The 12,119-nt window shown below is 31.7% G+C and overlaps 3 protein-coding genes and 1 pseudogene across 3 annotated transcripts; all 4 read right to left on the reverse strand.

Moving 5' to 3' along the window:
* Window positions 1-954: 954 nt before the first annotated feature.
* Window positions 955-2,991, reverse strand: LOC126554527 (zinc finger MYM-type protein 1-like). Its single transcript, XM_050209590.1, has 4 exons — window positions 2,814-2,991; window positions 2,177-2,467; window positions 1,376-2,118; window positions 955-1,014 (listed from the first exon to the last, which is right to left on the reverse strand). The coding sequence occupies exons 1-4, from the start codon at window positions 2,989-2,991 to the stop codon at window positions 955-957; spliced, it is 1,272 nt and encodes a 423-aa protein (XP_050065547.1).
* A 277-nt stretch (window positions 2,992-3,268) lies between these two features.
* Window positions 3,269-6,619, reverse strand: LOC114132223 (uncharacterized). The gene is made up of 6 exons (XM_050209592.1): window positions 6,014-6,619; window positions 5,911-5,950; window positions 5,610-5,680; window positions 3,748-3,828; window positions 3,535-3,606; window positions 3,269-3,472 (listed from the first exon to the last, which is right to left on the reverse strand). The coding sequence occupies exons 1-6, from the start codon at window positions 6,617-6,619 to the stop codon at window positions 3,269-3,271; spliced, it is 1,074 nt and encodes a 357-aa protein (XP_050065549.1).
* A 786-nt stretch (window positions 6,620-7,405) lies between these two features.
* LOC126554528 (uncharacterized) lies at window positions 7,406-8,223 on the reverse strand (annotated as a pseudogene).
* A 1,359-nt stretch (window positions 8,224-9,582) lies between these two features.
* On the reverse strand, window positions 9,583-11,545 carry LOC126554529 (uncharacterized). Its single transcript, XM_050209593.1, has 3 exons — window positions 10,861-11,545; window positions 9,872-10,678; window positions 9,583-9,665 (listed from the first exon to the last, which is right to left on the reverse strand). The coding sequence occupies exons 1-3, from the start codon at window positions 11,543-11,545 to the stop codon at window positions 9,583-9,585; spliced, it is 1,575 nt and encodes a 524-aa protein (XP_050065550.1).
* Window positions 11,546-12,119: the final 574 nt, after the last annotated feature.

The raw sequence follows: 12,119 nt of genomic DNA on the forward strand, positions 1-12,119 counted from the left end.
GCCAACATCCGGATTGTCATTCTTCGATCGGAAAGCACTAGAGACTGCACACGATCAATGTTTAGGTCGTTACAAGTGGTTGAAGGACGTCCTGGTCTCGTATCATCTTTGCAGTCTTCACGGCCCTCTTGGAAACGCTTAATCCACTTAAAAAGAGCTGTTTTCTTCAGAGCATCATCTCCATAAACAGTATTTAACATTTCATGCATTTGTAGTGAGGTTTTCCCAAGTTTCACCAAAAGTTTAATAATTATTCGTTGTTCGGTTAAACTGTCAACTGACACGTGTGCTTTTAGTACAATAATCTCGACGGTCGGACGATTACTGTCGCATTATCAGTAGTTGTAGAGTGAGCCTAAAATAGTATGATATCGTACTTTGACCTATAGACCGCTGTCGATAATCAGTTCGCGTATTTATTGGACATACTACGTACAAATATATACTACTTCGATATGGGTGCCTCTTTATCTAAGCATTCAAATGTAGCATTCGGTGATTTAGAATCTGATGATATCTGTATGGCTGCGATGGATGCATTTGAAAATGGACAGGATACTGTGCAAAGCAAGTTTTTAAACTCTTTACTTTAAAATGATAATTTATAACAATCAAATCACTTTTTTTTCGTATATTATCGTCATGTTAAAATCATAAACAATAGATAGAACCTAATATTTTGATGTTTATGTTAGGGATGAGTCGCGAGTTATGTTATGTAGCCTATACTACGCGAGTGACTTGTTGCACATTTATCTCAATAATGATAAATATAAACATAATATCAAATATTACGTAAGTGACTTGTCGTACATTTTTCACAATAATGATATATGTGATAATAATATCACATAAGCAACTTGTTGCACATTTTTCTTAATAATGATAATTAATATGAACATAATATAACGTAACTGATAATTTGTTTTAAAGTTATTGCGCATACGCAAGCGACTACTTGCTAACATTTACATCTATATGCCATGCAGGGACGGCGCTAGGATTTGCGGGGCCCTAGGCAAAATAAATAACAGTCTGTGTGGTCTTTTGAATACTATAGGTACTTACACAAAAAAATTTTTCTTTTTGCTCCAATCGAAAACTAGATTACATATCCAAACTAACTAGGTACTTACTAAATCAATTTTATCAAATATCAATCATCAATTTATACATAATATAATATTATATTTTAATAAAATAATTTTATAACATGTATAAACATTAAACGCATAGATAATAATAGAAAATTATAGTTAAAAAAAAAAAATTTTAATGTAATCAATATAACATTATAACAGAAAGAACAATAAAAAACAATGAAAATATTGATTACATCAGTCATAAAATGAATACATATTCTTATAACATTTACTTTCCTTGATTTTTTAGCAGCAAACTGATTTATGGTATCATCATAATTTAAAGATTCAGCAATATATTTTTTTATTGAAATTATTGAAAGACCAGAAAGGTTTTCTTGACTTAACTTGTTTCTCAAATATGTTTTTATTAATTTCAATTTCGAAAAGATTCTCTCGGCACATGCCGAAGTTACTAGTATGGTCAGTAAAATTCTAAGGGCAATACCAATATTTGGAAAACATTCTGAAGAATATTTTACCACTGACAAAGCTTCAAGAGGTGTCGTTTCTTCATTAACTATCAATCTGAAATTGACCAATTCATTATACAATTCCATGAAATCAATATCTTTCGAATTGTCATCATTTACATATCGTAATTTTCCAATACGAAATAAAAACCCAAAATAATCTTTATATGATTCAATTTGTTTAAAACGTTTTTCAACTGAACTAGTTGCTTGATCGATAACTAGTAAGAAATATTCTCGTCTAAAATTGTCTTCTCCGTCATTGATTCTTTCATCGTTTCCTTCATAATCAAAATTTTTCTTTTTATTTCTTAGTCTGGTTTTCTTAAATGCTGGCTCAACTTCAATTTCTTCCGCCAAACTATTAGCAATAATTTTAGCACTCATAAATCCTGTTTCTCTGTAAGATTTCAAAAAAGCTAATAACCTTTGTAACATGTCATTTAAAATATTAATTGTTGCATCTTTCCCTTGTAAACTCTTACTGACTATGTTGACTTGAACTAATATGTCATATCAAATTATTAGACTTAATATAAATTAATATAAATTTATATGTACATATTTCAGTAATTAAGGATCTAGCATCACTTTTGGCAATTGAGTCATTAGATGTTTCTGATACTTCTTCTAGAGCTTCTATTATATTTGGTAATTGGAATCGTAGAGCTTTAACACTATTCACTCGGCTTTCCCAACGTGTTTCCGACCATTGTTTTACTGTAAAAATACTACAAAATTTTTTGAAAATGTCCCAGCGACTAGTTGATGCAGAAAAAATAGTATATATTCGCTGTACTGTCCCAAAAAATGTTGATGCCCTAGATGAATTTTTAGCTGCGTCTCGAAGACCTAAATTTAAATTATGAGAGGCACATGGGGTAAAAAATGCTCTTGGATTTTGATTGGTACCCCTTGATATCGTTCATATTCACTATTCTAAATAAAAGAGATAGCTGTTCATTGTGACTAATGTCAGGAGTGCAATCCATTATGACAGAAAAATATTTAGCCTTTTTAATATTATTAATAATTGTTTTCCGAATTTCTGCTGCCATTAATGAAATTAATTCCTTCTGAATTTCATGCCCTAAATAATGCACATGAGTTTCATGGTTTTTTATTCGTTTTAAATTTTCTTTAATAACAGGATCAAACTTATTAAGCATTTCAATTGCTCCAAGAAAATGACCATTACTTTTAGTAAATAAGACATCCGATGGCCCTCTGAACGCATCATTGTTTTTGGATAAATACTGAATAATACTAATTACACGAGTAAGAACATTTCTCCAGTGATTTTTTTCCTTTTCAATGATGGCCAGATGTTCTTTATCAATTGTTAAGTTTTTAGATATTCTTACATTTAACTCCATCCAAGATTTAATAGATTGAAAATGAATCTTCGAACTTTCGTGGGATTTTAATTTTTCTGAAATATGTTTCCAATCTTTTAGACCAATATTACACAAATGACTCTCGTTCTGTTTATTTTGTTGGAATATTTTGCACGGAAAACAATACACAGAGTCTTTAACTTTGGAATAAACAACCCATTTTCTATCAATTAAATCATCATTTGATAACTTACGATAGTAATTATTTGCAGTAAACCTTCTTTTTTGACCATTTTCATGGATAGTTATGGGAAAATCATAATTCTCTACTCTTACGGGGCCTAGTTTTATAATACTTATCTGTATTAGTTAACAGCTGAGGCCAATTATCAGGATCACTCCAATCATAAGACGTTGTATTCACATCACAAATGGGACCTTTTTCATTTGTTTGGACAAAACTCTCCAGTTCTTTATTAATGTTCTTCACTAAATTGACATCAGCATTGAACAATTGAATCTAAAAATTATATATTGAATAGTTTTTATGATACACAATTAATATGTTAGATTACAACCTACCTCAGACTCAACAACATTCTGTTCAACAATTTCTGATAAATTAACATCAGATGTAGTATCAACCATTTCAATCTAAAATTTACAAAATTTACAATAATAAACTAGCTAAATTAACCATAAAATTACAGTACATATTATTTTATTTGTTGATTGTTTATTATATATTGAATTAGTTTTCATAATACACAATTAATATGTTACAATACAACCTACCTCAGACTCAACAATATTTTGTTCAACAATTTCTGGTAAATTGACATCCGATGTACTAGATGTAGCACCAACGTTTTCAATCTATGTTTATTAAATAAACTGTTTGAACCTGAGCCAGTTTTCGCGCCTGTGACAAGCAGTGTGCCCGTTGACACCTGTCTTGTCACCTCGCTCGCTCCCGACGCCGAGATGCGCTTGCGCGAACTTTTGGCGACCGGCGTCGCTGACCACTGGTTCTCCCGCGCCGACCGAGTTGGTCTGTTTTTGTCTTTTTACCACCACCGTCCGGTATAGTTGGCCGAGACCGTGGGTGTCGCTCGCCTTTTTTGGTACCACGTTGGTTGTCGTGTCGACCAAGAAAATTCCTGTGTCGACTGTTGTGTCTGTCCTATGTTGACGGCATTTTTTTAATTATTATATTGGCGGCGATCTTTTTTTTACGTATTATTTTGTATGCGGGTTTGACTCTCAGACATCACCCGTTGCAAATTAATTACACTTGCCCGCATTTTCGGGTGCGCCTATTTTATATTATGTGCGGAGTTTCTCACGAGTCGGGAGACACGTTACAACGCCGCGCCGCGAGAGGTCAACAATTCCACCCCCGCCAGGCCGTCTACATCGTCTTTTCTGCGACATCGTGGGATCCCGATATCAATTGTGACCAGTGGTATCGTTAATTTATTATATTATTTGTATTTATATTGATTGTTTTTACATATTGCACCCTCGTTGTGCTCCTTTCATTATTTCACATTATTGTACATTCACGTGTGGATATTATTATTAGTATAAGTATTATTATTAGTGCAACCGTTCGAAGAGACGTCTTCGGCGATGTAAAAAATTATATTGGTGGTTGATACATGAATTAATTATTATATGCTCTTTGTATCATAATCGTGTTAATATCATTTTGCTCCCACACATCCGCGAGTCGTCAGTAAACTGCTGCTAACGTAAGTGCTGACGGCGCAACATAAACAAAAATTAAAAAATTAATAATGGAAACATTTTAAATTGTAATTAAATCATATAGATATGACTATATTCAGATGGACTGAATATATTAAAAGTATTGTATAGAATGTCATAGTTACCTTGTTATCTTTATCATTCTTAAGAAATCGCTCAAAAGATCCTTGTTGCAATTTTAAATATTTTTCTTTATTTTGTTTTATTTTATTTCTTTCATTACCACTCTTATACTTTCGAAACTTGTCTCGACTACTTGTCTACGTAATCACGTAGAAGTGTAAAATAATAATTATATGCAGATAAAAATGATTTGTGTATAAATCAATTATCTTTCAATTACACATTAATTAACACTATAGTCTATAAGAAAAAAACATCACCTACTCAAATTGCTCGAAAGACAAAACACAAACGGCCATATACAGCACACACACTATAGTCCGCGACATGAAAAGTGGCCGATGACCGTCGCGAACCTAGCGGCCGTTTCACCCTAGTGGTTCCCAATCCCCACCACACTACATTTTACAGCTACCCTCTAGGCATTCCAGAAGATCCGCTAAGGGTGCACAAAAAAAAACCAGTATACTATAATGTATGGAATATATGTAGGAATGGAATACACAAAAGGTACGCGATGGGGCGCGCCGGGTAGTAGGTGTTCTAGGTTGAGAACCAATGACTAACAGGTTGGGAAGCCGCAACGGGTCGCGGTACACATCGGCCACTTTTCATGTCGCGGACTATAGTGTCATTAATAGTCTACTTGTGTCTACTCTGTGCTAGTGGTGTACAGTATAATATTGATTTTTGCATAAAACCGAAATGTTAATAAAAGTATTAAAAATAGTATCTTCTAAGTAAGAATACAATGAAACACGTACCATATAACAGACTTCCCGGCCACCAACACCACCGATAAGGCTGTCGCGAATGAAATCTAAAAATAACCATCCTGCACCCGATTCACGGATAAAGAATTATTTTCAACAATTAAAACTGTTTTATAGAACAATAAATTATTACGAATTATGATATAAATAAATACAATTTTAGAAGTTCAGAAAAATCTCTGAACAGTAAAAATCATTTCAGAATTGCGGGGCCTTAATTATAATTTTAAAACCGCGGGGCTCGGGGCAACTGCCTCGATTGCCCCCCCCCTCGCGCTTTCCCTGCTTTCACGTGCTACAAATCCTCTTGTCCTCGGTCTGTTGACTTCAGCCTAAAAAAAAAAATGTTGTTTAAGTATACAACTACAACATTATGTAAAATATATTGGTATTACCTCAGTTTCGGGTGAAGAAGATAACCAGCCCTTTGCCAATTGTTTGAGTGATTTAATCTTTAAATCTGCTATTAAGCAAGTACCTTGGACTGAAATACGTTCTTTCAATTTCTTGATCTCAATGTGCTCCAGATAATTCTCAACATCGCTTATTTTTGTATCTTTGGGTAACGGTATTTCCTTCCCCAGAAACATTGAAATCTTACAAGCCTGAAGCAATGAAGCAGACCGGACATATATATTTTTCATCTGAATAACTTCTTCCACGGCATCGCTCAATTGTAAAATCTTTTTAACATTCTCCTTAGTTAACTGCACATTTTGGTCTTGCTGCAAGCATTTGATTGACAGAATGTTGACACCGTTGAATTCCTCTATTGACATCAATTTAAACTCCTTTAACAGTAAGTGCGATGGAAGTCTAAAGTTTGCAGTGTTAAGAAGTGTATTTAGGGATTGAAACAATTCCACACTCATTTTCACGCATTGAGAGTTACTTGTAATACAAACAACACAATTAAATAAAAGTTCCGGATCTAAGCCAATTTGTATATAAACATTGCTATCAATAAAGAATGTATTACAATCGATCAGATTATTAACCATTATGAAACACTGAAAAACACTGAAGGTTAAACGTAGAAATTGTTACAACTTGAAGAGCAGGTTACGACTGATTTGTCATATGCTCGTGTCATCTTTTTATGCAGTGCTATCGAACGCTTGTTTAGAGCGGGGATGAATCCCTACTCTTTAGTCAAGATGGGAGTAAAAACTCATATGATATACAACAGGGTTATGGAACGAAACATAGTGGGCGTATGGATAAAAAATATTATGTTATAAAAGAATATTTATTATCATTAACAAGATAATATTATTATAAATAATTATAAAAAGACTTTTGTATTGGAGTGAGTAGATTGTTCAGCTGACTTGCCGTCTATGAAGTCGGAAAGAGATAGTGGAGAGGATGGTTATCTGTTAAAATACGTAGGACCATCATTTTCATCGACAGCCTATAAAATTAATTATTATTTTTTTTTCTCTCATACAAATTATATATACGACATACGTGTATCGGCCTTGGTTTGGTTTTCCGAACGGAGGCCATGCTGTCTCTAATGGATTCATCGAATGTGTTACTAAATATTCTCTGTGGCCCTTTTCCTCGTCAGCACCCTTAGAATAAAATAAAATTTAATACTTAAATACTTTTTCTGGTTCTATTTATAGCTACTCGTGACTGTTATGGATCGTCTTCATTATACCTTAGAAACGGAGACATACTTGAGTATCTTAGTGGCGAAGGTTGTAGCATTTCCACATCAAAGACTTCAGTATAAAACTAAAAAAAATAAAAATCAGTAAATGTTTATAATATGTTTCACTTTAATTACGCAACATCGTGCATCTCTTTTCTCTTGGTTGGTGAAATAAATTCTGACGGGGTATCAACTGTCTAATTTAATGCATATTTTAAATATTTTTATTAATAATTTCAAAATATATTCTTACTTTTAACGAATTCTTCGATTTTGTCATTCAATTGATTGCAAGCTGTTCAGTTGCGAATAATATTATTTGGGTTAAAAAACTCTGTTTGTTCTTTGGTATATGTTTCGCAATTAATTTAATATGAATTCCTCTGATTATTGAAATAACTTCATCGAGTGTAACGCATTTATCAATATGAAAGTCAGTTTTAAAGTATTCGGATATTTGCTCGAGTTGATTTAAAATATTAGGTCTTACGATATTTATTTTTCTTGATACAGTTTCAAAAGTGATCCACTCTAAATAATGAAGTGTTATAAGATCTCTTTTATTTAATACAATTCTACATCCGCTTGTTTCTTTAGACTCTATGACTAATACATGCTTTCCCTTATACACCATACTTGTGATCAGAACCGATTCACATTCCAAAAAAGTGAATTTTTTATATTTCACAGCAGGATCGAGAATGTGGGATAAAATATTACCCATCAATGAATAAATACGCTTCAAGAAGTCTGAAGAAATATTTACATACCATGCCGGTGTATTCTCAACACAATATTAAATTTATCTTTTGGATCGAATCCGATGTTTAAAAATTTGCGATTTTCAAAGTCAATTGTGAAATTACTACAATCGATGAGTTCGGACGGCGATGTAGGTGCAACATATTTATACAAACGGTTCATTTCACTTTTTGGCCCTGCCATATTAATACTGTTAAGCTAAACCGAGATTTACAACTTGACACTAATAAAACAAAACTATAACTGAATATTAGCGCTTAATTATTAATCGTCATTAATATTATTAATATTATGAATGATGAGGGATGATTGAGTTCTGTAACTTAGGTGTTAACTGGTGGTGGGGATTAGTGGTAGGGGGTAATATTTGAAACGTATACAATATACATAAATACTGGATGGAATGGCGGGACTGGTTACGGTTGCAACATCTATTGCTGGGCGGATGGTGGTGGTACCTTTGGCGAGTGGCGGGTGGTGGTACCTTGGGCAAGTGGCGGTGGCGGTGTTTGAACTAGCTATTTATATCTACTGAAATTTATTTAATATTATTATTTGTTTATTGTCCGGGCCACCTTCTTCTGTTTTAATAGTATTATAGCCCATATTAGTGGAGCTTGCTTAATTGTAAATATCACTTTGCGTGGTATTTAGAGCTTGATAATACTACACAAAACACAAATTATAATTATAATTTGGTCTCCATATTATGTTTTTTTTTAATTATTTTTTTAATCTACTCATGTCTCATATTGATAAATTATTTATAATTATTTATAATTTACAATTATAGTTTTTTACAAATTATCATAAGTTTATGCTTCAATAATTTTCAAATGCTAAACTGAATATCAGAGGCGGATAGGCTAAATTAATGTTACCGGGAAATGTATTACCGTAAGGGCCCAATAAAAGTAAAAGAAATACATTTTTACCACGCACATATAATACATATTTTTTATATTTACAAATGTAATCATTAATCAATTTTTCATATGATAGTCAAAAGTTTAGAATAAATTCTATGCTATAATATTTTTAAATATACATTTTCATAATACCTATAATAACACTATAATAATATTATATCAGAATTTATGAACTACAAAGCCTTAAATTTTAATACTTAATACTATTCAATACCGAAACACTTTTTTGAGGAGATCACTTTTGGTTGAAATTTTGTTTATTATATCATTATTATCAAGATCCATTAAAATGTCTTTTTCTACACTCATTAACATGAGTGTTTCAAGGTTCTGCTGACTTAAAATACTACGAATTGATGTTTTCACATGTTTTAATTTAGAAAAACTACGTTCACATGACACTTGGCTCACTGATAAAGTTAATAATAGTTTGTAAGCTAAATAAAGTCCTGGATATGCATTGGTATACAGATTATAGCGAACCAATACAAAAAAACAGCAAATGTGACACTTTTTGTCAGATGATTTACAACAAGAACTTTCTTGCGGTATGTTATCTAATATTGTTTCATCTATCAAATCATTGTTTTCATAATCTTCTTTATCAGAGCTATTATTTGATTTGGTGTTGTAATACTCTTCTGTCAAACTTTAACTCAATGTTTCCCATTTTAAAGCAAAATCCTGCAATTCTTGCTGTAAAGATTGTAAAGTTATATCATTATTAAATTTTTTTATTATACTAAATACTTTTTCTAAAGAATTTGGGGGTATTTGTTTTGAAATTTCTTTGAAATTTTGTGGATCTAAGCATGAAAAATCAGCGCTGAGTTGTCCGTGTTTTTCAAAACGGGTTCCCAAACTATTTATAATTGTATCAATCATTGAATTATAAACATTACATTCATAATTATAAATACGATTAATGCTTTGTTCATCTTCAGATTCATAAGAGAATAAACGTTTTTTTTTACGTTGACGAACTTCTGGAAAACTATCTTCTACAGTTAAATTACTTTCAAGTAATTCTAATTTTATATTGGCCCTTTGGACGAATTTATCTGCCGCTTCTTTGGTGGCGGAAAAATCTCGAGATATATCTTTAATACTAATTATTGTATTTGTTACCATTCTATGAGCTTGTAATAAATCTAGACCTCGCGTCTGCAAATATTTTGATAAATGTGTGGTGTATTTAAAGATACGTAAAAATGTTTGGGCTGTTAAAATAGTTTCGTATTTACAAAGAGATTCCAATAAACCTTTTGACTTGTAGCGTATATCTGATTTAATATTAGAATCTGTGTATATCTCTTCTAGCGTTGTTATTAACTCAATATAAAGACTATTTTCTTGTTCATTAAAATGTCCAAATATTTTTGATAAAGCGATATCTTTTGCCCACCATCTAGTTTGTCCAATGGTACCAAGTCGTTTATTTGAACACTTTTCTAACCAAATATCCATTCTTTTGTATGATTCTCTAATAAATACAGCACAATTATTGAGTAAACCAAACAAAGATAATGCTTCTACTTTATTTTCAGTAACATCACAAATGACTAAGTTCAAGACGTGTGCATAGCACCAAATATGTAGTTGGGTAGCCCCCGTTTCACTGAGTTTTGCCGAAAACCCTCTATATTGCCCCTGCATATTAGCCGCTCCATCAGTTGAATTTCCCACGCAATTTAATATATCAATATTTGCTGTTTTAAGAACATTCAGCAATAGTTCAACAAATGCTTCTCCAGTCGAAGATTTACATTACATTTTATCATAGCTAATAATCTTTCTTTTACACTAAATTTTGAAACGTATCTTATTATTATTGAGCATTGATCACTTATTGAAGTATCTTGGGTTGTATCCAGCTGAATTGAGTACATACCAGCCTCGATAACTTCTTTTGAAATATTAGATTTTATCATAGAAGAACAAGTATCCAATATATAACCTACAGTAGTCTTAGATAGAAACGTTAAGGTACCACCTCCTTGTTTAGAACCGGAATTATGACATAATTTACTTTTTTCAATTGAAGAGTCAACGTGTAATTTTAGAATAGGGTAATATTTGCTTAATAAAATAACCGTTTCAAGAAATGTGCCATGGTCTATTGTATGGTCATTTAGGGTATACGCAGCTTCATTGGAACTTGTTCTTCTATAACTAAGTCCACGTTTTCCTATCATTTTAATTATATCAATGATTCTTGTTAGTACCTGTCTCTTTTCATCTACTTGTTTTTTTCTCAAATTACAATGATCATATATAAGTAATTGATCAACCGAACTACTACTATTTTTCAAGAAGTAAGCATCTACACTATTACCATGTGTTTTACTTTTTTCATGCTCTTCAATACGTTGGTAAATATGTCGCCAATCATTTACGCCTACTGTAAATGTATTTTTGTCACACAAAGTTCCAAACGCTAGACATATACTACAAAATAAAGCTGAATGTTTGGAACTATAAGTTAACCAAATTCGTTTACTACCATCATAACGATAGAATGCTCTATTTGATGTAAAAGGAATGTCTCTATCTGGTTGATTTGGATGATACAACATAAAATTATGGTTCGGTTTTTTAAAATAGTCTATCTCATTAATTTCATTGATATTATTTATCGGTTTTTCAATAATATTATCCTTATTGTTTTCAACACACTTTGTTCATTCTGACTAACATCATTTTTATTTAAAATTTCAATTTCTAATCCAATTGTTTGATGTTCAATAGGTAAAGGCAATTTTTTGATATTATTAACATTTTGTTCAATATTATCAGATGTTTCAGAAATTGTTGAAAATTTAAAAAAATTATTTATTTTCATACAAGTTTTTCCTTGTTCAATTAATTATTGTTTTTGTTTTTCTAGACGTTTTTCATGGCCACTTTTAAATTTTTTTATTTTTGGTTGTTGGTCATCCATATTATCTACTTGTTCGATCGAATAATATAAATAATAAGTATAAAATAATTTAGTAAAATAATTTTAAAATATAAAATGGTTTAGAACGCACTACGCAGTCGGATCGTCAAATAATATTATTGTGACAGTTCACATTAGTATTTGGTAAAAATGTAGAATGTACCGATATTCGATAAAACTCCGATTAGATAAGGTCGACCGCCACGCGC

Source organism: Aphis gossypii, unplaced genomic scaffold (genome assembly GCF_020184175.1).
Source record: "Aphis gossypii isolate Hap1 unplaced genomic scaffold, ASM2018417v2 Contig00533, whole genome shotgun sequence".
NCBI classification, from domain to species: domain Eukaryota; kingdom Metazoa; phylum Arthropoda; class Insecta; order Hemiptera; family Aphididae; genus Aphis; species Aphis gossypii.

What these genes read in the sequence shown, in the direction of transcription:
- LOC126554527 (XM_050209590.1), bottom strand. Translation starts at nt 2,991, where the DNA reads ATGGAGTTAAATGTAAGAATATCTAAAAACTTAACAATTGATAAAGAA. An exon ending in GGATGTCTTATTTACTAAAA is followed by an intron (nt 2,468 to 2,813) that starts GTAATGGTCATT and finishes ATTTAAATTTAG; the next exon opens with GTCTTCGAGACGCAGCTAAA. An exon ending in CTGCTAAAAAATCAAGGAAA is followed by an intron (nt 1,015 to 1,375) that starts GTAAATGTTATA and finishes TATTTTGCCTAG; the next exon opens with GGCCCCGCAAATCCTAGCGC.
- LOC114132223 (XM_050209592.1), bottom strand. Translation starts at nt 6,619, where the DNA reads ATGGTTAATAATCTGATCGATTGTAATACATTCTTTATTGATAGCAAT. An exon ending in GACAAGAGGATTTGTAGCAC is followed by an intron (nt 5,681 to 5,910) that starts GTGAAAGCAGGG and finishes AATCGGGTGCAG; the next exon opens with GATGGTTATTTTTAGATTTC. An exon ending in GCCGGGAAGTCTGTTATATG is followed by an intron (nt 3,829 to 5,609) that starts GTACGTGTTTCA and finishes TAATAAACATAG; the next exon opens with ATTGAAAACGTTGGTGCTAC.
- LOC126554529 (XM_050209593.1), bottom strand. Translation starts at nt 11,545, where the DNA reads ATGTTGTATCATCCAAATCAACCAGATAGAGACATTCCTTTTACATCA. An exon ending in AAAAGAAGTTATCGAGGCTG is followed by an intron (nt 10,679 to 10,860) that starts GTATGTACTCAA and finishes TTCTTAAAACAG; the next exon opens with CAAATATTGATATATTAAAT. An exon ending in TCGTATTTATAATTATGAAT is followed by an intron (nt 9,666 to 9,871) that starts GTAATGTTTATA and finishes CAATCTTTACAG; the next exon opens with CAAGAATTGCAGGATTTTGC.